Source organism: Camelus dromedarius, chromosome 14 (genome assembly GCF_036321535.1).
Source record: "Camelus dromedarius isolate mCamDro1 chromosome 14, mCamDro1.pat, whole genome shotgun sequence".
Classification (NCBI taxonomy): domain Eukaryota; kingdom Metazoa; phylum Chordata; class Mammalia; order Artiodactyla; family Camelidae; genus Camelus; species Camelus dromedarius.
Genome location: NC_087449.1, coordinates 63,719,707 through 63,746,340, shown reverse-complemented (window position 1 = coordinate 63,746,340; position 26,634 = coordinate 63,719,707). Strand labels below are relative to the sequence as shown.

The following is a 26,634-nucleotide window of genomic DNA, read 5'->3' as shown; positions in this document are numbered from 1 at the left end:
AAGGAGCACAGCTACAGCCTGACAAATGCTGGCCAACAGTTTATGGGCTGGGTGACGTTCTCGGGCAAGTGTGTGACCTCAGGCAAGTCACATGGCTTCCAAGCCTCAGTTTCTTCTTCTGCAAAATGGGGGCAGTAAAACTGACTTCTCCCCCAAAATGACTGGGTGAATTGTGATGATGAGGCCTCTCTGCTTCCTCCAGTGTTTGGAAATGTTAGTGAACATTAGATCAGGCCAGCTGTCCAGCTTCATTCCCTGTGTGTAGGGCTACCCCTGGGGGCAGGCAAAGGTCACTCATTATGACCACTGCCACTCCCCTCTCCCCACCTCTCCAAATTGGTTCAGATATAACCTGATTAGTATGAACAGCAGGCGTCAGGGATGAATGAGCAGGACTTAATATTTATTCCCTAGGAGGCTCTAAGAAGCAGAAGGCACCCACTCCAGAGCCAGACTGTCTGGGTTCAAAGCCTGGCTCCACTATCCGCTAGCCCTGTGAGCTTGGGCAAGGCTACTTACCTCTGTGCCTCAGTTTCCTCATCTATAAAACAGGAATAACAATGGCACCTACCTCATAGGATTGTTGTGAGGGTTAAACATTCATGCATAACTTTAGAGCACTTTGCTATTACTGCATTTCATTGAATCTGATATGCTGGTACACTAAAAAACTAAAATTGTTGCCAATTAAACCAGGACATATCATCAGTGGAACTGGAACTGAAATCACATATTGATTTCAGAAATGTGAAACAAAATGTATGTCTTAAAATAGATGAAGTACACTTTTTTTCTTAAAGTATATTCAATTACAATGTGTCAATTTCTGGTGTACAGCAATGTTTCAGTCACATATACATAAATACTCATTTTCATATTCTTTTTCATTATAGGTTACTACAAGATATTAAAAATAGTTCACTGTGCTATAGAGAAGAAATCTGTTTTATCTCTTTTTATATATAGTAGTTAATATTTGCAAATACAGAACTCCCAATTTATCCCTTCCCATCCCCTTCCCCCCAACCATAAGATTGTTTACTATGTCTGTGAGTCTGTTTCGTAGATGAGTTCATTAGTGTCCTCTTTTTTTTTTTTTTAGATTCCACATAGGAGTGATATTATATGGTATTTTTCTTTCTCTTTCTAGCTTACTTCACTTAGAATGATGATCTCCAGGTTAACAGTGCACTTAGCTTAAGTATGTTAGCATTAGGATTAGGGGTCAAATCCCAGGCCCACCACTTACTACCTGGGTGACTTCATTTTTCAAGGTTCTGAACCTCCCCATGCCTCAGTTTCCTCCTTACCTGTACGTGCGGATAAAATACCAATAGCACCTGTCACACAAGACTGTTGGAACAATTAAATATTTGAGGACCTACGAAGTACCTGGTACGCAGTAGGTGCTATTATTGCTGTTATTTAGAATAAAGTTATTCTCTCCCGGTGTGGAGGCTGGCTAATGCAGAAAAGAGAGGACGCACCTGCCTAGCTTTTGAGGTTACGAGGTCTTGGCTTCCGCTGCCCTCCCCAGTCTCGCGAGGGTCAGGCGTGCCCAGGACCACCCCCAACGCCCCGCCCCGTCCCGCCCAGCATCTGCGCTAGTCTCGCGCACTTTTAAAATACGCGAGCTCCGGCCGAGACCCAGGGCCGGCGGTTGGTCGGGCGAAGCCATCTATTACGCTACGTGGGGGGAGCTAAAAGCCTTCGCACCCAAATTTTTTCAATTTTTAGCTTTTCAGGCCAAGGTTCTGGTCTTACTCTAGTTCTCAGCATGTTCCATGTGCTCAGACTCCGAGGAGGGGGTTCTGACTCTCTGAGGAGAGGGTTGTTATGTCTCTGTGCGGCGACCTCCCCCTCTTGACGGGGAGCCAGTAGGAGAGGACGACGGCCGGAGGGGGGAGGAGGCGGCCGTAGCGCCATTTTGTGGAAGCGAAGTGGGTAGCTAGGCTGCTCCTGGATCCCTTGCTGCTTCAGCTTCCCCGTCGGACTTCCTAGCAGCGGCCTAGCGGGTGAGTGGCGGACGCTTCTCACGGAGGGCGCCCTGCGTGCTTCGGCTCCCGGAGGGGTGGGGGCGGCCTAAGGCGGACGCAGCGGCTTCGGCCGCTGCCTCGGGAGGGGAGCCGTGGGGCCGGGCCTGCCTTGTCCTGCCCGAGCGGACTCGCGCGGGAGCGACGTTAGGGCCTGGCGCGGGGTGGCAGCGGTGCCGAAGCAGGGGCGCTGGGCCCGCGGAGCTGTGTACCCCGAGGCGGAGGTTTGGCCTGGCTTCCGGACGCGGGCACTGCTTTGTGCCTTCGTACTTTGCACTCTGGAGGACAGCGTTTAGGCCTAGTTCCCCGGCGGTCCCACCACGGGCCGCGCTTAAGAACTCCTCCCTCGGCCGTCACGTACTGGCTTCTGGGAGGCGGTGGCCTGCGTCGTGGAGGACCTGTCGCCGCTATCCTGGCGGCTCAAGTTTGGAGAGCCCCCGGAAGTCTCGAAATGAGGAACATGGAGGAACTTTATTCTCTTCACCTGGCTCACTGCTCCTAGTCGGTCCTCAAGATTCAGCTTGTGCTCTTCAGTCCTCAAGACTTAGCTTCTGCATCCCTTAATTGGGGAAACCTACTTCTACGTATACGTCTCGGCGAGCTTGGGTTCCCCGCAGTCTTTAAGACTATTCACCTTATGTTACGATTGTAATAGAGTAATTATTTGTTTGCTGTTTTGCTTACCCTACCCCGCCCCCAGCCAGCATGCCCCCGGGACTGTGGTTTCACAGGTAGTAGTTGCAGCACCTGATGCAGAATAAGCACTGACCAAATACTTAATGGAGTGAAATAGCAGGGCATTACATTTTAATAGGAAGAACTATCCCTGCCTTTGCTGCCTCATCTTTCGGGGGAAACTGACAAATCTAAGAACCCAAACAGCGAGACTTTTTCTGGGAGTCAGAACAGTGACATGGTAGTGATACTAATCAGCTGATACAAGGAAACGATTAGTTTAACACAAGTGTTGGTCACTCATATTTCTTTTCCTTTTAAGAAAATTACGATGTCTGAATATATTCGGGTAACCGAAGATGAGAATGATGAGCCTATTGAAATACCGTCAGAAGACGATGGGACAGTGCTGCTGTCCACAGTTACAGCCCAGTTTCCAGGGGCATGTGGGCTGCGCTACAGGAACCCAGTGTCTCAGTGTATGAGAGGTGTCCGTCTGGTAGAAGGAATTCTTCATGCCCCCGATGCTGGCTGGGGAAATCTGGTATATGTTGTCAACTATCCCAAAGGTTTGTTACCATTTGTTCTTGCAGTGATGCTAAAGTATAGTCTCAAGTATAGATTTGTGTCTCCTTCTGTCATAGATCATTGACTCTTAATGGTGAAACGTTTCCTGTAACCCGTGTATTTCTTTAAAAGTTACCATTAGACAAGCCTGGAAGACCACTAGTCTAATAAATTAGTGAAAATTGACAATTACAAAACTTTTTTTAAAACTATTTTAATTATCTGAACTAATGTTGCCAAGTTAATGCCAAATTTAAGGAACTATTAATATTAATGCTTTGCAATTTTATCAGTCTGTTGTAAATAGAGTCTTTTAAAGTGCCCCAGTATTTTAATTTGGTGTTTGTCCTTGCAGGCTTACATCATTCAGCTAATCTTTTTCTTTTTTCCCCCTTAAATGAACATTGATTACAGTAGCCCAAATCTTCAATTCGTGCAATCCTAATTAAAATTTGGGGTTCTGGACTTATTCTCACTACCTCTTGTCTATGATGTTCTTAATCTAAGAAAAGGAAGCATGAAGATATAGAAGTGTGCCAAGGAAATAGGTACATTTTAGCAGTAGGAATGTGTGCTAGTTGATATAACTGTGTGGTGCTTTTATTGTAACCTGATACCGCAACAAAGTCATATTATTTGGTCAGTGTTTCAGACGTGGCATCAAGAATTTTTTTCATATATAAGAACGTTTTTAATAGCATCAACTTGGTTTTTTTTTAGCATGCAGTTTCTTGGTCCATTGGCTATAGATTAATATCCAAACTTAAAGTGTCATTTAGATAGTGATGTATCAGTGTAAGTCCACCAATTGTAACCAATTTATGGGGTATGTTGACAGGGGGGTGGGTGTGTGCATGTGTGAAAGTAGAGAGTAAATCCCTCAACTTTGCTGTGAACCTAAAACTGCTCCAAAAAATAGTCTATTTGTCTTTTCTCTAAATGTTATTTAGTCTTCTCTGCCCTTCCAAATATTGGTTTTTTTTGAATAACCTAAAGTTTTCTTTTTTATTACAAAATTAACCCGAGTTTATTGTTGAAAGCTTAGAAATGAAATAAAAGGAAAATTGAAATCACCCTTAAATCCAAAACTGGAGAGTTGCTTATTTTTTTAGTAGCCGTCAGGTTGTAGACATTCAAATAATCAAGCAGATGTACTTAATAGGCACAAAGATAGTATCATGCTGTTATTTAACCTGCTTTTTTTTCTTAATGTATTTTAAAGTCAAAGTGAAGTAACTTCTGTTTTAATAAACCTTTTGAGAGGGGAGAACATAAAATTGTAATCTTGAGATACTACAAAACTAGAAGTGGGAATCCCTGGATTTGCTCTAGAAAAGCACCTCTGCCACTTAGACAATCCCTTACTCTGTCCTTGAGAGCGAACAGCTCTCTTTGCCAAAAGCTTCCAGTATCTTATTGTTCTTAAGATATTTTTGCTTCTCATTTCTAGATAAAGGAAATAGTGCATTTTAAGAAGTGTTAAATGAGAGTTCTAAAAGGTTTCTGCTCATTTTATTTAGATAACAAAAGAAAAATGGATGAGACAGATGCTTCATCAGCAGTGAAAGTGAAAAGAGCGGTCCAGAAAACATCTGACTTAATAGTGTTGGGTCTCCCTTGGAAAACGACTGAACAGGATCTAAAAGAATATTTTAGTACCTTTGGAGAAGTTCTTATGGTTCAGGTAAACTTTGATTTCATTTTACAGTCTTTCTTTTTCAGTGAATGAGCACCCAGAATTCCTGTTGTTTCAGTGGCACTGCCCTTCATGTTCAGGAGGTGATACTCTTAGTGTCTGTTTTATGTGTACATAACGGATGCTGAGAAGAAATTTGACTTAAACTATCTCCCTTTATGCATGTATCATATTTTTGCTTTTGATACTGCATAAAGGCCTAAGGGAATGAGGTGATAATTAGCTTTTTTTCTTTATAATTTATATTGATATGAGATTAAAAACATTTATTTTTCTGTCTTTGGCATTTAAGTAAGATTTATAAACATTAGGTCTAATTTTATCTTTGCATTCTAAAACATTTTGTTAAAATTGAACTATGTAAATGATTTTTACACTATTAACATTTAGATTCAACATGTACTCTCCTGTTGCTTTTACTTCAAGAGTAACTTGGTTTAAGTGTTTTTTCATATTTTTATATAATTTTTTTATTGAAGTAGTCAGTTTACAATGTTGTGTCAATTTCTGGTGTGCAGTATAATGCTTCAGTCATACATGAACATACATATATTCATTTTCATATTCTTTTTCACCATAAGTTACTACAAGATACTGAATGTAGTACCCTGTGCTATGCAGTATGAACCTGTTGTTAATCTATTTTACGTATATTAGTATCTGCAAATCTCATACTCCCGATTTATTCCTTTCCACCCTCATCCTCCACTCCCGTAACCATAAGTTTGTTTTCTGTCTGTGACTCTGTTTCTGTTTTGTTAATAAGTTAGTTTTTTGTTTTTTGGAGTTTTTTTGGATTCCACATGTAAGTGACATCATAGGGAATTTTTCTTTCTCTTTCTGGCTTACTTCACTTAGAATGACAATCTCCAGGTGTGTCCATGTTGCTGCAAATGGCATTATTATATTTTTTTATGGCTGAGTGTTATTCCATTGTATAAATATACCACAACTTCTTTATCCAGTCATCTGTTGATGGACATTTAGGTTTCTTCCATGTCTTGGCTATTGTTTATAGTGCTGCTATGAACATTGGGGTGCATTTACCTTTTTGAATTAAGCCACTGCATCCAGTTGAAGCCAAATTGTCAAGGAATTCTGATTTGGTTGTGTGTATAGATTTAGTAAATTTAAATGATTTTTTTCTAGGTCAAGAAAGATATTAAAACTGGTCATTCAAAAGGGTTTGGCTTTGTTCGTTTTACGGAGTATGAAACCCAGGTGAAAGTAATGTCACAGCGACATATGATAGATGGACGGTGGTGTGATTGTAAACTCCCAAACTCTAAGGTACTTTGCTCTTTTTTTCCTGCTTTGACAATTTTGCTGACAAACTTCCTTAGAAGGTGCTATAAAATAAAACATAATGGTTGGAAAATGTGGCAGGGTATGTTCTTAAAATCTTTTGCCTTGTTAAAGTCTTAGGACATTAATGCATACTGAATATTTTATATGTTTATTTGAAATATCTAGTTTATTACCTCCCCAAAATAAGACATTGTTCATTCTATTCTTTTTTTTTTTTTTGTTATTTTTAGTGAGTTAACAATTTCTTGCACAGCTACATCTTAAAACATAAAGGCAGTTAGAGTACATTAATCTTGTCACAAAAGCCTAACTTGTTCCAAGCAAGCAAGACTTGCTTATTTGGGAACATAATCATCTTTGCGAGGACATTTCTCAATCACTGACTTTCTTTAATTCATATATACTTTTATGAACTTTAAACTTTAAAATTTTATTCTTCATCTAAGTCTTACAGGAAAGAGAAGTGCTAGTGCAAAAAAATAAGACTGTACCTACTTTTCTTAATGCTTCACCTAATGTAAAAGGCAGATAGGTTTTGTTACACCCTCTATAGTAATGCCCTTTTCATTGCTCAGGTGAAATATTTCTGATTTTTTTTTTCCTTCTGATTTGACCAGCAAAGCCCAGATGAGCCTTTGAGAAGCAGAAAGGTGTTTGTTGGGCGTTGCACAGAGGACATGACTGCTGACGAGTTACGGCAGTTCTTCTGCCAGTACGGAGAAGTGGTGGATGTCTTCATTCCCAAACCATTTAGGGCATTTGCCTTTGTTACGTTTGCAGATGATCAGGTATTTTTCTCTTAATAATTTTGTTCTAGCTTATTAGATAGTTTCTGTTGAACTTTGCCCTTCCAGCTAATTGCCATCTTTAGCTAAGCTCTCTGATCTTGCAAGCTGTGTGGTATATGGGCCTAGATAGTTGTGATAGCCCCTTAGATATTTTTTTAGTGTGTGACCTTTAAGTGGGAGTGTTACATATCCTTTGAAAATAAGAACTCCTTGCTGCCATTACTAAAGCTAAATGCTATCTTACGGGCTTAAATTAAGTAAATGTTCATTGCTTATTTTTCATCCAGTTTAAATAATGGCTGGAAGTCTAAGTTTTATTGCTACTTTGACGTATGAGCCAATGGTTCAATCTCCTTTATTTACATTCTTTATTTCTTATAGGTTGCCCAGTCTCTTTGTGGAGAGGACTTGATCATTAAAGGAATCAGCGTACATATATCCAATGCTGAACCTAAGCACAATAGCAATAGACAGTTAGAAAGAAGTGGAAGATTTGGTGGTAATCCAGGTGGCTTTGGGAATCAGGGTGGATTTGGTAACAGTAGAGGGGGTGGAGCTGGTTTGGGAAACAATCAAGGTAGTAATATGGGCGGAGGGATGAACTTTGGTGCTTTTAGCATTAATCCAGCAATGATGGCTGCAGCCCAGGCAGCTCTGCAGAGCAGTTGGGGTATGATGGGCATGTTAGCCAGTCAGCAGAATCAGTCAGGCCCATCAGGTAATAACCAAAGCCAAGGCAACATGCAGAGGGAGCCAAATCAGGCCTTTGGTTCCGGAAATAACTCTTATAGTGGTTCTAATTCAGGTGCAGCAATTGGTTGGGGATCAGCATCAAATGCAGGGTCAGGCAGTGGTTTTAATGGAGGCTTTGGCTCAAGCATGGATTCTAAATCTTCTGGCTGGGGAATGTAGACCTTGGGTTATAGCTGGTCAGTATAGACTGGTGGGAATTCAAATTTTTCTAAACTCATGGTAAGTATATTGTAAAATACGTATGTACTAAGAATTTTCAAAATCGGTTTGTTCAGTGTGGAGTATATTCAGCAGTATTTTTGACATTTTTCTTTAGAAAAAGAGGAAGAGCTAAAGGAATTTTATAAGTTTTGTTACATAAAGGGTTGAAATATTGAGTGTTTGAAAGTGAACTGCTCTTTGCCTGATTGGTAAATCAACACACTACAATTTATCAAAAGGTTTCTCCTGTAATATTTTATCCCTGGACTTGTCAAGTGAATTCTTTGCATGTTCAAAATGGAAACCATTGATTAGAACTACATCCTTTTCTCCTTGTTTTTAATTTGAACCCCACCATATGGATTTTTTTCCTTAGGAAAATCTCCTTTTTGGAGATCGTGGTGTCACAGTGTTTGGTTCTTTTGTTTTTGTTTTTGTTTTTTAACACTTGTCTCCCTTCATATACAAAAGTACAATATGAAGCCTTCATTTAATCTCTGCAGTTCATCTCATTTCAAATGTTTATGGAAGAAGCACTTCATTGAAAGTAGTGCTGTAAATACTCTGCCATAGGAATACTTCTGTCTACATGCTTTCTCATTCAAGAATTCGTCATCACACTGCACAGGCTGCGTCTTTGACGGTGGGTGTCCCATTTTTATCCGCTACTCTTTATTTCATGGAGTCGTATCAACGCTATGAACGCAAGGCTGTGATATGGAACCAGAAGGCTGTTTGAACTTTTGAAACCTTGTGTGGGATTGATGGTGGTGCCGAGGCATGAAAGGCTAGTATGAGCGAGAAAAGGAGAGAGCGCGTGCAGAGACTTGGTGGTGCAAAATGGATATTTTTTAACTTGGCGAGATGTGTCTCTCAATCCTGTGGCTTTGGTGAGAGCGTGTGCAGAGAGCAATGATAGCAAATAATGTACGAATGTTTTTTGCATTCAAAGGACATCCACATCTGTTGGAAGACTTTAAGTGAGTTTTGTTCTTAGGTAACCCACGTTAGCTGAATGTGTTAAGTGAAACGATACTTGTATTTTCCCTACCCCTTTGTCAACTGCTGTGAATGCTGTATGGTGTGTGGTCTCTTCTGTTACTGATCTGTAAGCGTGGTAATGTGAACTGAAGCTGATGGGTTGAGAACATGGACTGAGCTTGTGGTGTGCTTTGCAGGAGTATTTGGAAGCAGAGTTCACCAGTGAGCTCAGGGTGTCTCAAAGAAGGGTGGAAGTTCTAATGTCTGTTAGCTACCCATAAGAATGCTGTTTGCTGCAGTTCTGTGTCCTGTGCTTGGATGCTTTTTATAAGAGTTGTCAATGTTGGAAATTCTTAAATAAAACTGATTTAAATAATATGTGTCTTTGTTTTGCAGCCCTGAATGCAAAGAATTCATAGCAGTTAATTCCCCTTTTTTGACCCTTTTGAGATGGAACTTTCATAAAGTTTCTTGGCAATAGTTTATTTTGCTTCAAATAAACTTATTTGAAAAGTTGTCTCAAGTCAAATGGATTCATCACCTGTCATGCATTGACACCTGATACCCAGACTTAATTGCTATTTGTTCTTGCATTGTCCAAAGTGAAAAGTTTTTTTTTTTTTTAATCTAGTTTTTAATAAGTCTGGGTGACCGCACCTAAAATGGTAAGCAGTACCCTCCAGCTTTTTCTTAGTGCCTCTGTGCATTTGGGTGATGTATTATTTACATGGCCTGTATAAATCTCCATCGGGAAATCATGCCGTCTAAACATATTATTTGGGGGAGTGGGCAGAACAATGTTAATTATTTTAAAATGCTTTGTAGCAAAGCCTATCAATTGAAATGAAGGGAATATCAGCGCCTTTCTAGTCTGGGATTTGAAAAGTGGAATTAATTGCAATAGGGATAAAGTAGAAGAAACCACAAATTATCTTGTGCCTAAAATCCATTAAGAAGCCTGATAGCTTTAAGAACTAGCAGGGTGGGTTGTCTGTCTGGGAGCGTTAAGTGAAATGGGCTTTGTCTTCCAAAGGTGGGAAAATAGAGTAATGTTGAATAAAATTGCTTACGGAACTCAGATTAGACTCTCACGCTGCGTTGTTAAGTATGTAAAAGCAATAATACATTGATGATTGTGCTTTTTATGTAAATAATTTCTGTGAGAGTCGAGCTCGTTTTCTAATGGAAGAATGTAACAGTTTCTGTGTTGATAGTTTATCTAATGCCCTTCTCTAATTAGATTATGATAAATAGGTTTGTCATTTTGCAAGTTACGTGTTTTAAATTTTTATAAATGAAGTTGTCCTTTAGATTTGTGGTTGCCACATTGTTTATTCAGTTTTCTCTGTAAAAGGATCTTGCGTTGTTTTAATTTTTTTTTTTTTCTGCATCTAAATTGCATGATTTCCAAACCCTGTACCATCTGAATTTTGCATTTTAGCACTTGCACTGTTACTCAGCAGCAGTAACATGGTAACACTTAAAATGGTATTCGGGGACCTCCAAAGACTAAACTGACAAGCCTTCAAGGAGCCCAGGGGTAAGTTAACTTGTCAATGGCATGGTTTTAATCCCTTATTTACACTTGTATAAATCTAGTTACCAGTCTTAGAAGGCGTTCAGTGTTGAGTAGCCTTCTGTTTAACATGTTTGTGGTAATACATAGCTATGGGTATTTAATTCTACCCTTAAAAAAAATTGAAGTTTAGAAGTAAACTATTTGGCAAAGATTTGTTTTTAAAGTATTTGGTCATCTAAATGCATTCATCTAAAAACTTTTGAACCAGTTGAATAAAAATTTTTGTTGTCACCACAGTTTAGTGTCTGGAGTCTTACTGGAAAAACAAGTTTTTTTGTTTTTGTTTTTTTATGTGTGACAAAGATGCTGGAAAGTTTCCTTTAAAAAGTGAGTCTCAAGAAGTTGCACTTTATATGCACGAGTTAGTCAAAACTCAGTGAATTTTTACGTATAATGGTAACTGGCCAGAATGAAAAATTTTGTTAAATGCTAGCTATTAAACCTTTTTAGGGAGGAGTGGCCAACTAAAATGAAATGAGATTTTTAAGGTTAAGTGTGAGCTTAAATTTTGGCGTTAGGAAAAAGATGTTAAGTACTTAGTAATTCAGAAGATATATGTGATAATTAGAATAATTTTTTTGTTGAATATTAGAGTAACTCTTAATTGTGTATTTGAGTTCTGTATTCAGCTATTGTATGATCTGTAATCTGTTGTTTGATTAAATGTGCCCACATACTTCATGTTCATTGTAAGAAGGAAAACACTGCAGATTTATCTATAATACCACCACTTATTTTTAATGTTGTATTTCATCTTTTGGAAATGCCACATTTGATTCAACTGTCTTCTGAATCTGAACATCATTTAGGTTATCTCTAAGTGCTAAGAACATCCTTACAGTTAAATTAAAATCATAGCATTGGAATTACCAGGTCAAAGACTATGCATACTTTTAAGACTGTTGAAATATATTGCCAAATTGTCCTTTAGAAAATTTGTTGTCTTTGACAATGTGAAATAGTGCTGTTCCATGTTCTTTTTGTCTTGTCAGTTTGATAAGTGAAAAATTATATCTCACCATTTTGTGGTATTGGTTTTAACATGGAAATCAGTCAGTATCTAGGCTATAAAGTATTGATATTTCCAATTTATCTATCAAAAATCCCTATGATTCAAGGTAATTCCTGAACCACTACTGCTATAATATATAATGCTCTCAGAGATCAGTAAGAAAGAACAACTTTGTAAGTCAATGCAGATTTAATCAGTGAGTTTCTATTGGATTGGCAAAGACGAAAATTGCTACAATGGTTTATGTTCCCTTGAATCAGAGAGTAAGTGGTGGAAAACTGGCAAGTGGAGACCACGTGCTTGAAAGGCAATCTCCCCTGTCGTTTGGTTTGGTTTGGGGGTGAAACGGCAGCTGTGATGTAAATGTTTCTTAGGTCAATTTGCTAAGATCTTTGCTAAGGTATTTTTAAAGATAGGGAATCATTTACTGATGGAAAACATACAAATTAAAAATTATTAATTATGTTCTTGATCCAGGGAATGTAGTTAATGACTTTTGTGTAGACCCCATACTGATCTGCTTCCCCACAATGAATGGAACCCCAAGACACTATTCCTCCCACGAACCACCTCTGTGTCTCATTATCGAGAAACACTAGTGCCCCTCCACTGTCACCTTTACAGCTATCCTTGCCCCCCGCTTCTAAACCAGCACAAAGCATGTTACCAGTTACCTTTCCCCCTGGATAGGACTTCTTTTCATACGCAGCGGTACATTTTTGATGGTCAACAATTGGTATGTCAACAAACATTAGATTTCTGGCGAGAAAACCCCTTTGGGTTAATCCCCATCCAGATACAGTTCCAGTGTCATTTGTCCTCATGAAGGATTCAGCTTCTTTTCTTGGCAAACAGATAGGCATGATGTTGCTATTGATTACAACCCTGTTCTTCAATTTAATCAATGCTATGTCGTTATCATAACCAGCATTGTGAGTGTAACCTTCATGTATAAAAATGGCCTCGGCCCAGGCTTGTGTATAATGAGTTGACAGTCTCTTCAGGGCAGCCATTCTAATGTCCAGGGAGGAGGCATCTTCTTTTTGCCCATATACATTGTGAGCAGCTGTTAGGATCCAGTTGTCATATAGAAGTGCACCTGCTGCTATGGTTTCACCTAATAATAGGACTTGCCAAGGAAAATCACCAAGCTTTGCAGGTTGTCCTCCGTATATACGGCCTCCCGTGGTACGGGTTGATATTCCACAAACTGGGGAAAAAAGCAGATGTATAGAACCTTTATAGAAACCTAGTGGGTGTTTTTCTCCAGTTATTACCTCTTTGGAGTTTTGTATATTTAACGTTGACCAAAAACTGCATCACATGAATTGGTGGGTGTCCACCTATACAGGCAAGTGAGGCTGCTTAGAACACTGTTAAAAGACCTGATAAAAAACTGTTTGGTATGTCGCAACCCCTCAGAAAATGAGGTGAGTGAAAATTAACTTTTAGAAATAAATTTGTTTTGTTAAAATAATTTGGTCTCACAATTGGGAAAATTATTTAATAGGGCAAACAGGAATTGTCTGAGCTGATGTGCATAGGAAATGAAAGGAAATAAGCTTTTCATTGCTTGTTTTCCTACTTGTAAAGTAGGGGTATTTACCACGTTCTAGGAAAGGGGAAACTAGGGTCACTGTCAGGGTTCGCAAAATTACTTTCCCCTTTGAACGTTTGAATTTTTTTTTAATTTTACTTTTGGTGGGGGAGGTAATTTGGTTTATTTTTAGGGGAGGTACTAGGGATTGAACCCAGGACCTTGTGCATGCTAAGCATGCACTCTACCACTTGAACTATACCCTCCTCCAGAAATGTTTTAAAAATTAGAATGTTGCAGTTGTAGCCAGGAACCTTCAGGTTCAGAAATTATTTTTGGTCTAGTTGATTCCTAAACACTAGCCTTTACTACATATATATATTGCTAACTAAATACTTATGTAATTAATGTAGCAAATGTTTCCTGCTGTGGCAGAATACTGTTACTAAAACTTGGAAACATTGTGTCAGCTAAGAGGGTTTTTGGGGGGTTTTTTTGTTTGTTTTAAAACTAAGCCAAATAACATAGGGGTAATAAATATATTATTTTGTGATTTTTTAAAATCACTCAACTATATCTTCAGAGCCAATTCTGGTAAAACATTTTTTAAAGTACCATTAAAAGGCAAATTGCATTAATGTTTAAAAACTAGATGTCATTGAAAACAATTACTTAGGGAAATAATGAAGTTATTGGCTTTGGGTTTTAATAGCATTTTTACAGAGAAGTAGCAGAATTCCTGTTTATAAATGTATAAATGGTTCAAGATAACTTTTTAAATTGTTTAAATTTTTATGCTTGCCTAGTAAGGTCAGAAATAATCAAATGACTGATGCAGTCAGCACCTAACAACCTCTCCGTATGGAAAAGGGGATAATGAGAACGTATTACTTAGAAATAATAATAAGTTGGTCTAAGCCAAGTGCTGAAGTTACATTTCTGCCTACACAGCTAAAGCTCTACTTACTGTCTCCTACCCAGTTCTACTTCCCATCAATTACGAATCTCTTGTATAAATGTATCCATTACCAGGCTCACAGACTGGGAGTGATTTTTCTCCTTTGGAGCTCGTCCAGAATCCATCAGCCTCACACACATATTTACCTGCAAATCATTGAAAAAGCAAAAATGTTTAACTGCATGTAAAAGGTGGTTGTCATTTGCTTGAATACCCCCTTGAAAAATGTTGATTCTTGAGCATCAGTGGGAAATAGAGGTGTCTGAATAACCATTTTACATGATTTCATAAGTAGGAGGTCTCTGCATTACCATGTTTGCTTGCAAAGTGGAAACCTTTTAGATGTGTAACTTGAATATGTATCAAGATCTCAAGTGCTTAATGATAAGGTTTTGACTTGTTAAATTAAACCATTTGGAATATATTGTGTGTTTGTAGTAGTCATTTACTAGATAAGATCTGTTTTCAGATTCTTGCAAATTGACATTAAAGTCACTTGAACTGCAGTAGCTCACTTAGCAGGTGGAAGAAAGTGCCTTTTAATCTTTTGTCTAGTCTTAGCCAAAAAATGTTGGTAAGTTTATTTTCCGATCATGAGGGCTTAGGTTCCAATAACACCCACCCCCAGCTTCGAGCAGTTTGCTTACCGTCGTCTTTTCTCATTACGTAGAACTCGTTACAGCGGTATTGAGTCACGGCTTTGTATGTGGTCACTTCGGGACCTGTGATGTACTCTACTTGGCCATTGGGTAGATCATCAGGAGGACCACAGTCAACAACTGATAAATGAGGGAGAGGGAAGATTCCGTCTGTACTTTGAATACTAACATCAAAAAGACATGGAGCCTGATAGGTGGTTGTGCTGTGTGGTGCTGTAGCTTGAAGTGTTTGTTTTCCCCTGTGTGGTGGACATCTGTTTAATCTCTGAAAATGGAGAGAATCGCCCTAGTGTCGTTTTAAAGCATCACTCACTCCCATTCCTGACTAAACGGCTGGGTTGAAGTGAAAGCCCCTGGGCAAGGAGTGGCATGATGCCTTCCCTAAAGGAAGCGAATTTGAAACCACCTTAGCACTCACTCAACATGTGAAAGGTGGTTGTCATTTGCTGAATACACCCTTGTGCAGCAGAACACAGCACCACGGAAGGAAGGAAACAGCACAGCCTATGCAGCCGGGTTGGATGTAAAATGGCAAAAATTTGGTTGCCCTTAAAAGATAGAAAAGGATACAACAGTACAAAGACGACCGAAGGACTCAGCTTTTTCTCACGGTCCTTCTCCTAAGTTGAACTTTTCAGAAGGCCTGGTTTGGGGTTAGAATTCACACCTGTTAGGACTTAAGAATGTGAAGTAACCAATTTGTGAGACACTGATACCAGTCTGAGAGTCATAATTTTCTACACAGTAAACATTAAAAATTGTTGATGGATTTCTGTGGATATTTAAAGACTGCACTTAGATTTAAGCAACTTAATAGCAGTGTGTCTGGCTCTGCCGATACATTGTCTGATTCTCTACAGATAAGATGCCTGTAACTACCCAGTGAAAAGTGGCAGAATCGGGGCTCAAACCCATACCTCTTACTCCAACACTCCCTTCAGTGCCAACTCTACTGTTTTTTGAACTAAACGAATTGGTAGTCTCATGGGAATGTAAATTTTTGAAATGAATAAATTCTCCTGGGAATTTTGTAGAAACTTGTGCACAAAATGTGAAAATCTATGTACAGGTATAACTACAGCAGTGTATGTGATAGTAAAACACTGGAAATAATAGAAATCATGAGGTAAAAGCATAGGAGTTCTGGTGGAATACTATGCAGTCATTAAAAGGACAGGCAGCTGTATTAATACTTGGATTGATGTGGAAAGATATCCTAACATTATGGAGGGAAAGAGTACACTGCAATCAGATAATAGTATCTCATTTTGGTTAAAAAGTATGTAATAGTGAAATACGTTAGTATAAATAGCATAGGAGATAAAAGAATGTGAAAGAATGGACCCGTGTCTTAGAGATACTTTGGGGCTTTCACTATAAATTTTTGTATGTTTTTTGTTTTTTCCAGTTCATATGTATGTTATAATTTAAAAACTTAGAAATAAGATACATGATTCTTAGTTCACAAAATAGTAATGAACACCCTCATCCCAGTTTGGTGTGTGTGTGTGTACACATACCACAGTTACCCCTATCCCTACAGACGGTAGCCTGTACGTGTTTACGTGTGTGAGACATGTAACTGGAAGGAAATACACCGAAATAGCAATGGTGATTATGCTCTCGTACAGCAGGATTCTGAATATTACAATGTAATTTTCTCTGTCCCGTCTATGAGTATTTTATACTTAGAAAAATATTTTAAAATAGACCATTCTAAAGCAAATAACCTCTCCTAGTAGCTTGGTCCCATTTTAACCTCCAAGAGTGCAAGAGACTCAGAAAGAGAAGCAAATTCAGAGTTCAAGCCCTGGTAAATAAAACCATTTTTTAAAAAGACCAGAAAAAGCGATAGAAGCAATAATAGCAGAAAACAGCTGTGGGCATTGTGGTCACACGTACGTACTGCTGCACTCGGGCATCGGTCGGTCCCAAGATCCATCTTTCTGACAGACTGCAGCAAATGATTTCAGGGGCAAATTACCCTAAAGGAGAATTGAGAAAATATTAATGTCCTTGTTTACATCGTGAAACCACTGCCCAAAGCTCTGCTCCCACAGTTCCTCTTCTAGTGTTTCAGGAGATGCTCCCAAGGGGGTGCTGTACCCACATGACGACACGCAGCCCAACTGCCTTGATACATGTGCAGATTTGGTATGTCACCTATGTGTATATCTCACTTTTCAAGATGTATTGGCATTTTAGGAATCAAATGTTGACCTCTGCAGCAACTTATATTTTCTGCTTTCCACTTTAATCCAAGAATATATCAGATCTCACAAATTGATCAACAATGCTGATGTTCCACCATCTCTTAAAAGTGCCAAAGGGTGATGGTCAAAAGTTTGGGGAGGGGGATGGAAATAGCTCAGTGGTAGAGTGTGTACTTAGCATGCGCAAGGTCCTAGGCTCAATCCCCAATACCTCCATTTTAATTAATTAACCTGATTACCTCCCACTCACAAAAATTTGGGGAAGGCCATGTCAGCATTTTGTGAAAAACCAGAATTTATCAGATGAAAGCAGTAATTGAATCAAATATACTTCAATATGCACAAACAAGTATTCTTAAACTGGAAATAAATTATAATAAATTATATCTGTTAGAAACAATGTAGCCAAAAGATGTGAATCTGAATAAATTTTGTTGCCAATACTTTATAGCAAGTACATGAACCAAAGTGATTTGAGTTTGTAAAAATGTAAAATAGTATGGGGGGAGGGTACAGCTCAGTGGTAGAGCGCATGCTTAGCATGCAGGAGGCCCTGGGTTCAATCCCCAGTACCTCTATTAAAATAAATAAATACATAAACCTCCTTACCTTCCCCCCAAAACAGACTTCAAAAAAAACAAAACAAAACAAAAAGGTGAAATAGTATGAACAAAATTTGCACTATACCAGATTTGAACATCTAGTGAAATTCACCTTCCTACTAAGTTTTCAGCATTGTATTCTTTTGCATTCATCTTTTAACTTTTATTAAAGGTTCAAAACCAAAAAAAAAAAAAAAAAAGTTTGGGGAAGGCCAAGCTGATCAGACAGAGTGAATGCGAATGGATTTTTCTAGCCTGTGGCTATTAGCTGGAAGAAAGTCATTAAAAATACTTCCATAAGCGTCACACGTGTGCTCAGTTTCCAGTGCTAATACTTAGAGTAAAAGATTTTCACTTATTGAAACATAAGTAAAGCTTTGGAGACGCTTTATGCTCCAAAGGAAAACAGGATGATTTTTTTTTCATCAGAAACTGAACAAGTTTGCAGCCAAAGATGATGTGGAAAGAGCCTGCCCAGAAGTTTGCAAGGTGAGAAAAGTGTCCTTTTTTTTTTTTTTTTTTTTTGGTTTTGCCCCTCCACAGGACTGGATTGCATAGCTAGCTAGCATTTCAATGTTATTACTTTTTACCACTGGGATTCAGTGACAATTTTGAAGAACATAAAGAGGACATGTTAATCTCTTACCTGTGCCCCTAAAGCAACACACTAAGCATTTTTTTGAAATTACTCTCTCTCCCCTTTAACGGTGGTCACTGTTTATAACTTTGCAGAATATACTATTTGCAGGAGCTAATTTTTTATGGGGCCAGGATTTGTTTCATGTAAAGGTCATTTGACCAGGAGGAGGAGCTTGATTTAATGCAAGGTGATACCACAGCGCGTGTGGAACGTGGATGGCAGGCTCGTTTCAGCCATTTTACTGAGAGCTGCTGTAATGTGTGAACAGAGAAGAGGTGTTCATTTTAATCATCAGCTTTCCAAGAAAAGCTTTTTCAAAAAGCAGAATTCCTAAGAATAAAAAATTCTCTATAGCCATTTCTCTTAGCAAATGTATCGTTTCTTTGAATTTTATTGTTTAACCATAGGGAAAAGATGACCATGACAACACTATTTTCCCATTTTCCTTTCACACATTTGTTGATATAAATATGAATGCACTTTTAAACTATCATGGTTATGGTGCACTTACAGTTTTGTATTAACTTACTTGCAGAAGTTCGTAGCCTGTCTCGCAAAAGACGAAGAAGCGGTCTTTCAGGATATATTTGGCTTGCACGGGGGAGATGTGGCCATTAGGTGGCGCCGTCGGATCAGGGCAAGGCTGAGCTAAGTAAGGAAACCAGGCATGTGGGTTTGGATGTGGGCTATAGCAGGCAAGTCTGAGTTTAGCAATTAGAAGTTCTTCATTTATAAATGAAACATCCAACGTGTAAAGAGAGCTTGCCACAAGTTGGGTAGGGTTCTTAAGATTCAAAACCAAAGGGAAGATTAAACTCTCGGTGTTGCATATTGTACAAATTAGGATTTGTTGCCTGGACTGGGCTTTAGCCAAAAGTGATGGAAAGAAAGCCAGGCCCGCGGTAAGGAAGCACAGCCACGGCAAAGGGAGCATCTGCCCCTTGCCAGGAGCCTCGCACTCATGGCTGAGAACAGGGGAGTGTGACTTGGAGGGAGCAAGCTGGACTGCATGGGTTTGCCTCACAGGAAAGCCTGTTTCCTCGTCTGTAAGCTGAGAGTGACGAGAATGGCTGCTCACCTTCAACAGCTGTTGTGAGGACTGGATGTGAAGCACGGACGGAAGCGCTTTGCTGATGTCCAGGGATGTCCTGGGTGGCCCTGCAGAGGCCCAGGGCTTCCCGAGGCCGCTTCATACCCAAGCCAAGGCCCTGCTCATGCCTTCCTTTGCCAGAACATCTAGGCTCTGTCCCTGCTCCTTCTCACCCACCAGCCTGGCACACCTGACTCTTCCTCTGACTTGCTCTGAAACTAGCACCCCTGTTTTGGAAGTGTCATAATTTTGACCTACAGGGAAACAAAAGGCTTTCAAAAAACAAACGGGAGGAGGGTATATAGCTCAGTGGTTCGATCCCCAGTACCTCCATTAAATTGATAATAATAATAATAAATAAATAAACCTAATAATCTCCACCCCCCCAAAAATAAAATGAACAGGAAGCACATGAAATGTTCCCAAACTGCTGGTCTCTTCCCTCCTGACCAGTCTCTCACCCTTTCCCACACTTCCAACAGAGATGGCCCAAGGGTTAATCTTTTCTAATCCAGTTTCCTCATTTTTTTAAATTACTCCAGTGCCTATAATCTGATGACCACCTCCTCCACGCACACCATGTGCCCGTGCCTTCTGCCTTAACCCACAAATCCCCACCTTTCCAAGTCCTTCATTGGATAATTGGGACACCAAGGCTCAGACAAGTTATGTAAGAGGTTCAATGTCATCTGGCCAAGAGGCAGTAGAGCCAGGACACAAAACGGGGCAGTCTGACACCCAGCCTGTGCTCTGAGCATGCCTTGGGTCCTTGGGTTTTTTGCTTTGGAGCTGTCTCCAGTTCCTGCCTCCTCAGCTCAGTTACTCTGTTTTTCCAAAAACCTCCTGAAAGACCTGTTGGCTGAAAGTGGTGAGAGGGGCAGACGGGTCCAGAGGTCAGTGCTGGGAAGGTGGGGGGACTTGGACTATGTCTAAGGAGGTGCCTCCAGTGGACTACCTTCTAGCGCTGGAGGGTCTGTCACAAGGAAGAGGTGGCAGAAGGCCCGGGAGTTCCCCAGCATGGAGGCAGGGCCAGTGGAGGCAGTTCAGGGAGGTGGAGTGCACAGCTCCAGCTGCAGACTCTGCCTGTAGCTCCAGTCTAGACCCCCCCCCATCTCTGCCCACCCCATCACACCCTCTACAGCTCCATGCCAAGAAGGCGGAGCCTCTGGGCTTTTGCACATACTCTTCCCTTCCACTTGGAACACCCTTCCACCTTCCTCTAATACCTACTTACTCTTTAAATCCAATCTCGCATTTTTTCTGTCCCAGGATGCTTTCCTTAGGTTCCAGCCCCTGCCTGGGCCAGGTCCCTCCCCTGGACTCTTATCCTGCTTGGTGCTTGTCTGTGCTTGTCCCTGGGCTGTGGTCACCTTGCTGTGACTAGACTGGACTGAGGGCAGAGGCATTACGTATTCCCCACACAGGGCCTGGTGCACAGCCATACGACGGATGGATGAATGGAAGCACGGGAGGGAGGGAAGGCTGGACAGGTGGATGTATGTGATGGGTGGCAGGATATTGCCCTCCAAAATATGCCTCTTTGGCATAAGGATTACAGTTGTCCCTTGGTGTCTGTGGGGGACTGGTTCCCGGACCCCAGTGGATACCAAAATCTGCAGATGCTCAAGTCCTTCAGATAAAATGGTAGAGTGTCAGCCGTCTGTATCGCTGTATATGTGGGGGGCCAACTGCATTTTGAGCTGATTATTTTGTGAAACAGTGAACACAGGAGAAACTCTGAAAATGGAATAGAAATTACCCTTTTCTAAGGGAAGTTTACATTTACAAAGGAAATCTCTATTTGTAAGAGTGTCTCCCACTCTGTATCAGGAGAAAGATGACCAAATCACTAGAAACTCTTATCAAAGGAGAGGGCAGGGTCTTAAATCTGCATAACCAACCTTCCTCCTGCTTACATGCTTTTCCTGGTCACCTCTCCATAACTGGCCTCTGCTATTCCCTTTGTCTTTTTTGTCTTTAGCTGGAGATGGTATTTGAGCCTGAATTCTAAGCCACCTTTGAGACTTAACTCATTTTCCTCTGGGTTATCTCCCATGTATACATGAGACATACATGTTCACAAACTTCTGTTTTTCTCTTGTTGGTCTGTCTTTTGTTCCCAGCCAAGAATTTAGAAGGGCAGAGGGAAAGCTGATTTTTCCTCCCCTACAGATGGAAGAAGGGATGGTTGGCTGGCTGGGTGGATGGATGAAAGGAGAGATGGTTGGATGGGGGGAGGGTGGGTGTGTGGGTGGGTGGGAGTGACAGTTGTTTGAGGGGATGGATGGGTGGGTGGAAGGAGGGATGGTCGGTTGGAGGTGTGGGGGGCTGGAAAGAGGGAAGGTCGGTTGAGGGGGTGGGTGGGTGGAAGGAGGGATGGTCGGTTGGGGGCATGGTGAATGGGTGCATGGGTGAGTGGGTGGGTGGGTGGATGGCATTTCCCTCATGGGGACCACTGCCTCACAAACCACCCACATTCAAGTCTAGTCTGTCTTCTGATGGAGTGCAGGACACACTACCCCAAAATACAGCTCCTTGGCAAGTTGAATATTTTAAGCTGAGAGGGTTTGAGAAAATGGCAGAAGCAGGAAGGTCATTCTGACTCCCCTACCTCACCCTTCTCCCCTGAAGCAGGTCACAAGACCCTCATGTGACAGTGTCTTCCCTATACCCAGATGGAAGCCTTATCACTGAAGACAAAAACGTGCCAAGAGGAATCCTCACAAACGGGCCTTGCTAAGTTACCCTGGTTTACTCCCCTGTGTCATACTCGTTAACCTGCCACACCTCAGCGAGCCTGGCACAGAAGCGCACAGGTCTAGCTGTCTCTTTGGGTCTTTGTTTTTTTATGAAGGCTCCTGTGCCGCATACAACTTACATGAAATAAATGTATACGCTTTTTTCCTGTTAACCTGTCTTTGTCAGTTTGCTTTTCAGACCCAGCCAGGGACACTAAAAGGATTAAGGAAAACTTTTCCTCGCCTACGCTCCCAGGTCTGGCCGAGAAGAGCTCCATCCTGTGTGGCTCCTTGACATTTCTGGAAGAGCTTCCTGCTGGAATCCAAGGCCCCTCTGCCCTCACCTGTGCTGGTGTAGTGGATTTTCCAGCCTGCATGGTCCCCCGACTGATCGGTGACAAAGGTGATGGTCACAGTGTTGCTCTTGGTTTCAATCCTGCGGGGCGACGTCTTCCCACAAAACGGGCCATATTCCTCTTTATCTGTTTGAATCTGAAAGCGTAGAGGCCCTGTCACCTCAGGACCTGCTGAGCCAGGGTGAGGCGGGGGCCCGGGAACCAGACCTTGAGGGAGTCATAGGGGCAGTGGCTCTCGGGGTGCGTCTCCACGTCGAAGGACTCCACGAAGTCCAGGATGACACTGAACCCCTCCTCCAGGTGGATGCTGTAGGCGCAGCTGGAGAGTTTGGGGTATGGCTTCGGGTATTCAGGGCTGCTGAGCACCCCAGACCGGGCGATGAAGACCTGGCCTGAACACTGGGCTTGGGAGAATGGGGAGGGCAGGCGGGGTGAGCTGGGTGCAGGCAGCGTGGCTCAGGCCCACCTGTCCACCCTCACACGCCAGCCCCAGAAGGACCTCCCAAAACTGAATGCCTCACCCCAGTGTCTGAGGGACAGTTTAGTGGGAGGTTTTCCTGGCTTCCAGGCTTGAGCTGAAACAGGCGACACTTGGATATACATTCTCCAGAGGCCACACTCACAACCCCAGGGATGATGGGGGCCCTAAGTTGAGGCTCGTGGTGTGGGGAACCCAGGGCCAGAGTCACAACTCCAGGGGTGAGGGGAGTGTGGGAGGGATGTCATGGTCCGCCTAGGGTCTGCACCAAGAGAAGGGAAAGGGACTTTCCTTGTTCCCAAAGGAATCGAGGGAGAGAGGGGGGAGGAGGGGACTGTCCTTAGACTGAGGACCCCTCACCCAGCGCTGACTCCAGCAACTTCCAAGTTCATCCACCATGAGGGTCCCCACCCACCAGTACCCAGGCCTGGCCAGTCCAGCCCAGCTTCCCCTGGGCCCCCTTCGGGAACGGTCAGGGCAACCTATTACCCTTGCCCACCTTCCCTGAGTCTGGGCTCTGCCCTGGGCAGGCAGGTGAAGGAAGTTCAAGTTCATATGGATCATAAACGAGTCTAGTGCCTGCTTTCCCCATTGGAACAGCTGATTCTGCCATTGCAGAGGGAGTGTCACTCATGGGAGGGTCTGCCCCCGACTCCCCATGGACAAAGCAGGGGACACAGGCATTTGAGCTAGAGGCTTTCAGAGGGGTCCTGGTACTGCCTTTCTTCTTCCACATGGCTGCCCCTCATGGGGCAGAGGGAGCTGTCCCTGGATATGGGGGACCAGCCTGCCCATCGATAAATCCATGATATTTCCCTGGGCCTCCCTGCTCTGAATCAGGCTCCCCCCCGCCCAGCACACATGAGACCTGAGTTGCCCTCTGAACAGGAGGCAGACCCAAGGATGGTCTGCGCTCAGCACTTGGATTCTCAGTGGGGGAGTAGTCAGCTTGCTCCCCTGTGTGAACTCAGGCCAGCCCCGGCCCCTTCTGGGCCTCAGTGCCCTGTTTTCAAAATGAGGTTTGGGGGGCAGAGCAAGCCCTTCTGATGAAGGAGCCTGTGGCCCTGTGGAGGGGGCTCCCATCGACTAGAGTTCCTCAGGCCAAGATGAGGGTAGGAGGAGAGGGGCCAGCATGCAGACCGCTGCCCCCCTACACCCCCGCCCCTCCAGAGACACGCAGCAAGTGGAGGTGGAGCCAGGTTTATTGTTAGGTCCGAGGTGGGGGTCAATGGGGGCTTCGGGCAGCAGCACTCTCGCCCAGCCCAGACTGGAGCTGGAGGGGAGGCTACGGGCTCTGCTCTGGAAGAGAGAACAGAGAGACAGAGACACAGGGGAGGGACGCTGAGTCAGGGGGGGAGGCAGGGTCAGCACCGAGGGTTGGGGCTGCTCGCTCCCCAGGGCACCAGCTGGTTTCCCGTCCAGGCCCTGGCAGAGGTGCAGAGCAGGGTCTGTGCAGTGGAGGCCAAAGAGTTTGGCCTGCTGGGGGCCGAACCAGCAGCTTAGAGCAGGCCCTGCCCCCACGCTGAAGATTCACGGAGGGTGAGCCCTGGCTGGCCAAGTACACAGTGAGGGCTCAGCACATGTTCACCAAGTGAATGAGCTGAAAAGGAGTGAGAATGAGCCAAGGATGGGGCAGAGGCGGGCAAGGAATTGGAGAACATGAGTGGATGGATGGGTGGATGGTTGGGAGAGAGGACAGACGATCACAGGAGGGGCCGCCGCCCAGAAGTGTCCAGTGGGCCAAGGCCAGTAGTCCCTTCAGTTGCCTGGGCAGAGCAGCTATGGCCTTAAGGAGCCAGCTGTATCCTGAGGAGGGTCAGGGCTGGGCCAGGCACAGGGTCCTCCCCGCAGCCCCGTTCCCCTCTGTGCAGCCCCAGCTCACCTGAGCAGGTGCGCTTGTTCTGGTGGAGAGCATAGCCTGCACGGCAGGAGCAGTAGAAGCCGCCCAGGTAATTGTGGCAGTGGTGGTCGCAGGTGGGGGCCTCTCCTGGGGGCGCCTGGCACTCATCGATGTCTGGGGGAGGGGCGGGCCAGGCAAGCAGTCAGCAGGGAAGGAGATAGGACAGCGCTGAGGCCTGGGCCTCATGGCTGACCTGAGAGGAGCCTCCTTGTGTCTGAAGGTGGCCCATGCTCGGCCAAGCACTGGAGGCCTAGGGTCACGGCCACCTCCCTGCAACACTTGGAGGGTGACATAAACACCACTTTTTAAAACCAGGTTAAGTGTCCTGCTCAAAGTGGCCAGGCTAGTGAAGGCAGCAGCAAGGGAACCAGTGGGCGGGCCTCTACGCAGATTTCACTGAACCCTTGTAGCAGCCTGGGAGGAGCATAGAGAGGTTGAGCCACTTGCCCAAGGTCACACAGCAAGTCCCTGTAGGAACCAGAATCTGAAATCAAGTGTCAGACTAGAAGCCCACATGCAGATGCTGGGCTCAGGCTAGCAGAGCTTTACTTCCCCGCCTGTCAATGGGCTCACTAGGCCATTGCACCGCAGATGCCCGTGAGGCTGTCCCTGGCTCAGCACCTGGCGCGGGACGGGACTCAGTCTAGAGCAGAGGTCATGTCTGTTACTGGTGTTCGCATCACAGTGACGTCAGAGCAGGTGTGGACGCCTCTCCTGCTGGTATGGCATGAATCCAGCCTCACGGAGGGAGGGAGGGAGACTGGAGGGAGGACAGGCCTGGCCTGAGACAGAGTTACTCCCCAGCTGCAGTTGGTCATCTTAGTCCCTCCCGCACCCGGCCTCCTCTCAGCTCACCCTCTGCTGAGTAGAAGGCCTCAAAGCCCGTGAAAGGCTTCTCGTTGGAGTAGTCAGAGCGGAAGGTGACGTCCAGGCTGGAGCCGCGTGAGTAGAAGGTGGTGTTGCCGGGCGCCTGCTCTGTGTCCGTGCTCTCCCACCCGCACAGGGTGGCCAGCACCTTGGTCCCGGAGCTCAGCTGTGGGGTCATGGACACAGGGAGGGAAGAGAAGACCCAAGGCCTGCCCTCCCTTCTTCCCAGGCCAGACCCTGATCCCAGTAGGCCCTGTCCCCTAGCCCTGGTCGGTCTTTGGGGACAACCCCCAGCCCGAGTGTGTCCAGGCCATCCAGCCCTGTGGCACCTTGACGAAGTCGTACTCGCAGAGGTAGGAGGGCTCCAGGTGGAAGTGGGTGAAGTAGAGGCGCAGGCGGTAGCCGGGGGGTGCAGTCAGGGTCCAGCGCTGCTCCTCGTTGTTGCCATACGTGCCTGGGAAGCCGGGAGATGCCAGGCGCCCGAACATGGGCTTGGGCCACTGCGGGCCCGAGGATGTGGCTGCCGCGCCCCACAGCAGGCCCAGGAAGAGCAGCAGCCTGCAGGCAGCACGGTGGGGGTGGGGTGGTGAGGCCTGTTCTCACCCCTCACCCCTGCCAGGGAGGCTCGGGGGGCTTCTGCCCACCTCATGGCACTCGTCGTCCAGCTGGCCAGGCCTGATCTGGAGTCCCAGCCTCTGATCTGTTTGATCTGGAGTGCCTCACCTTTGATCTGTTTGTCCAACGCCTGGCCCTGCCCCCAGCCTCCCTGACCCTGGGATTCTGGGAATATACCCCATGACTCCTGCCTGCCCAGACTTCCAGGCAGGGAGGACAGGATGCTCCAGGAGCCAGGGGCTGAACCTGGATGACAGCCAGCCCTGGGAACAAAACCTGGCTCTGTCCCGCACCCTTAACCTCTCTGGCTCCCCTGAAGTGTGTGACATCTGAGGTCAGCCAGGGTCTCCGTGACAATGATCTTGACAATGATGGCTTCTAGGTAGAG

The 26,634-nt window shown here is 43.9% G+C and overlaps 2 protein-coding genes across 6 annotated transcripts; one reads left to right on the top strand and one right to left on the bottom strand.

Annotated features, from left to right (window-relative positions):
* Positions 1–1,880: 1,880 nt before the first annotated feature.
* On the top strand, positions 1,881–14,512 carry TARDBP (TAR DNA binding protein). Of its 3 annotated transcripts, XR_010383977.1 has the most exons (8): positions 1,881–2,015; positions 3,031–3,277; positions 4,796–4,959; positions 6,121–6,261; positions 6,897–7,067; positions 7,449–8,664; positions 9,399–9,667; positions 10,444–14,512. XR_010383977.1 is itself a non-coding variant. In XM_011000821.3 (6 exons), the coding sequence occupies exons 2-6, from the start codon at positions 3,040–3,042 to the stop codon at positions 7,977–7,979; spliced, it is 1,245 nt and encodes a 414-aa protein (XP_010999123.1). In that variant the 5' UTR covers positions 1,881–2,015; positions 3,031–3,039; the 3' UTR covers positions 7,980–9,378. The 3 variants fall into 3 exon arrangements, 1 of the variants encoding a protein (XP_010999123.1); XR_004140574.2 differs by lacking the exon at positions 10,444–14,512 and having other exon boundaries at positions 9,399–10,387; XM_011000821.3 differs by lacking the exons at positions 9,399–9,667; positions 10,444–14,512 and having other exon boundaries at positions 7,449–9,378.
* MASP2 (MBL associated serine protease 2) lies at positions 12,040–26,563 on the bottom strand. 3 transcript variants are annotated; one of them, XM_031464043.2, is made up of 11 exons: positions 26,276–26,563; positions 25,961–26,189; positions 25,620–25,797; positions 24,747–24,878; positions 22,594–22,790; positions 22,375–22,522; positions 18,732–18,850; positions 16,654–16,732; positions 14,736–14,867; positions 14,160–14,234; positions 12,040–12,803 (listed from the first exon to the last, which is right to left on the bottom strand). In XM_031464043.2, exons 1-11 carry the CDS (start codon positions 26,278–26,280, stop codon positions 12,040–12,042), a joined length of 2,058 nt encoding a protein of 685 aa, XP_031319903.2. In that variant the 5' UTR covers positions 26,281–26,563. The 3 variants fall into 3 exon arrangements, with proteins under 3 accessions (XP_031319903.2, XP_010999125.1, XP_010999126.1); XM_011000823.3 differs by lacking the exons at positions 12,040–12,803; positions 14,160–14,234; positions 14,736–14,867; ... (2 more) ...; positions 22,375–22,522; positions 22,594–22,790 and adding an exon at positions 24,051–24,464 and having other exon boundaries at positions 26,276–26,545; XM_011000824.3 differs by lacking the exons at positions 12,040–12,803; positions 14,160–14,234; positions 14,736–14,867; ... (2 more) ...; positions 22,375–22,522; positions 22,594–22,790 and adding an exon at positions 24,051–24,163 and having other exon boundaries at positions 26,276–26,545.
* Between the last annotated feature and the right edge of the window lie 71 nt (positions 26,564–26,634).

What these genes read in the sequence shown, in the direction of transcription:
- TARDBP (XM_011000821.3), top strand. Translation starts at nt 3,040, where the DNA reads ATGTCTGAATATATTCGGGTAACCGAAGATGAGAATGATGAGCCTATT. An exon ending in TGTTGTCAACTATCCCAAAG is followed by an intron (nt 3,278 to 4,795) that starts GTTTGTTACCAT and finishes CATTTTATTTAG; the next exon opens with ATAACAAAAGAAAAATGGAT. An exon ending in GTAAACTCCCAAACTCTAAG is followed by an intron (nt 6,262 to 6,896) that starts GTACTTTGCTCT and finishes TGATTTGACCAG; the next exon opens with CAAAGCCCAGATGAGCCTTT.
- MASP2 (XM_031464043.2), bottom strand. An exon ending in GAACAAGCGCACCTGCTCAG is followed by an intron (nt 22,791 to 24,746) that starts GTGAGCTGGGGC and finishes CATTCTCCCAAG; the next exon opens with CCCAGTGTTCAGGCCAGGTC. An exon ending in AATCCACTACACCAGCACAG is followed by an intron (nt 18,851 to 22,374) that starts GTGAGGGCAGAG and finishes TTCCTTACTTAG; the next exon opens with CTCAGCCTTGCCCTGATCCG.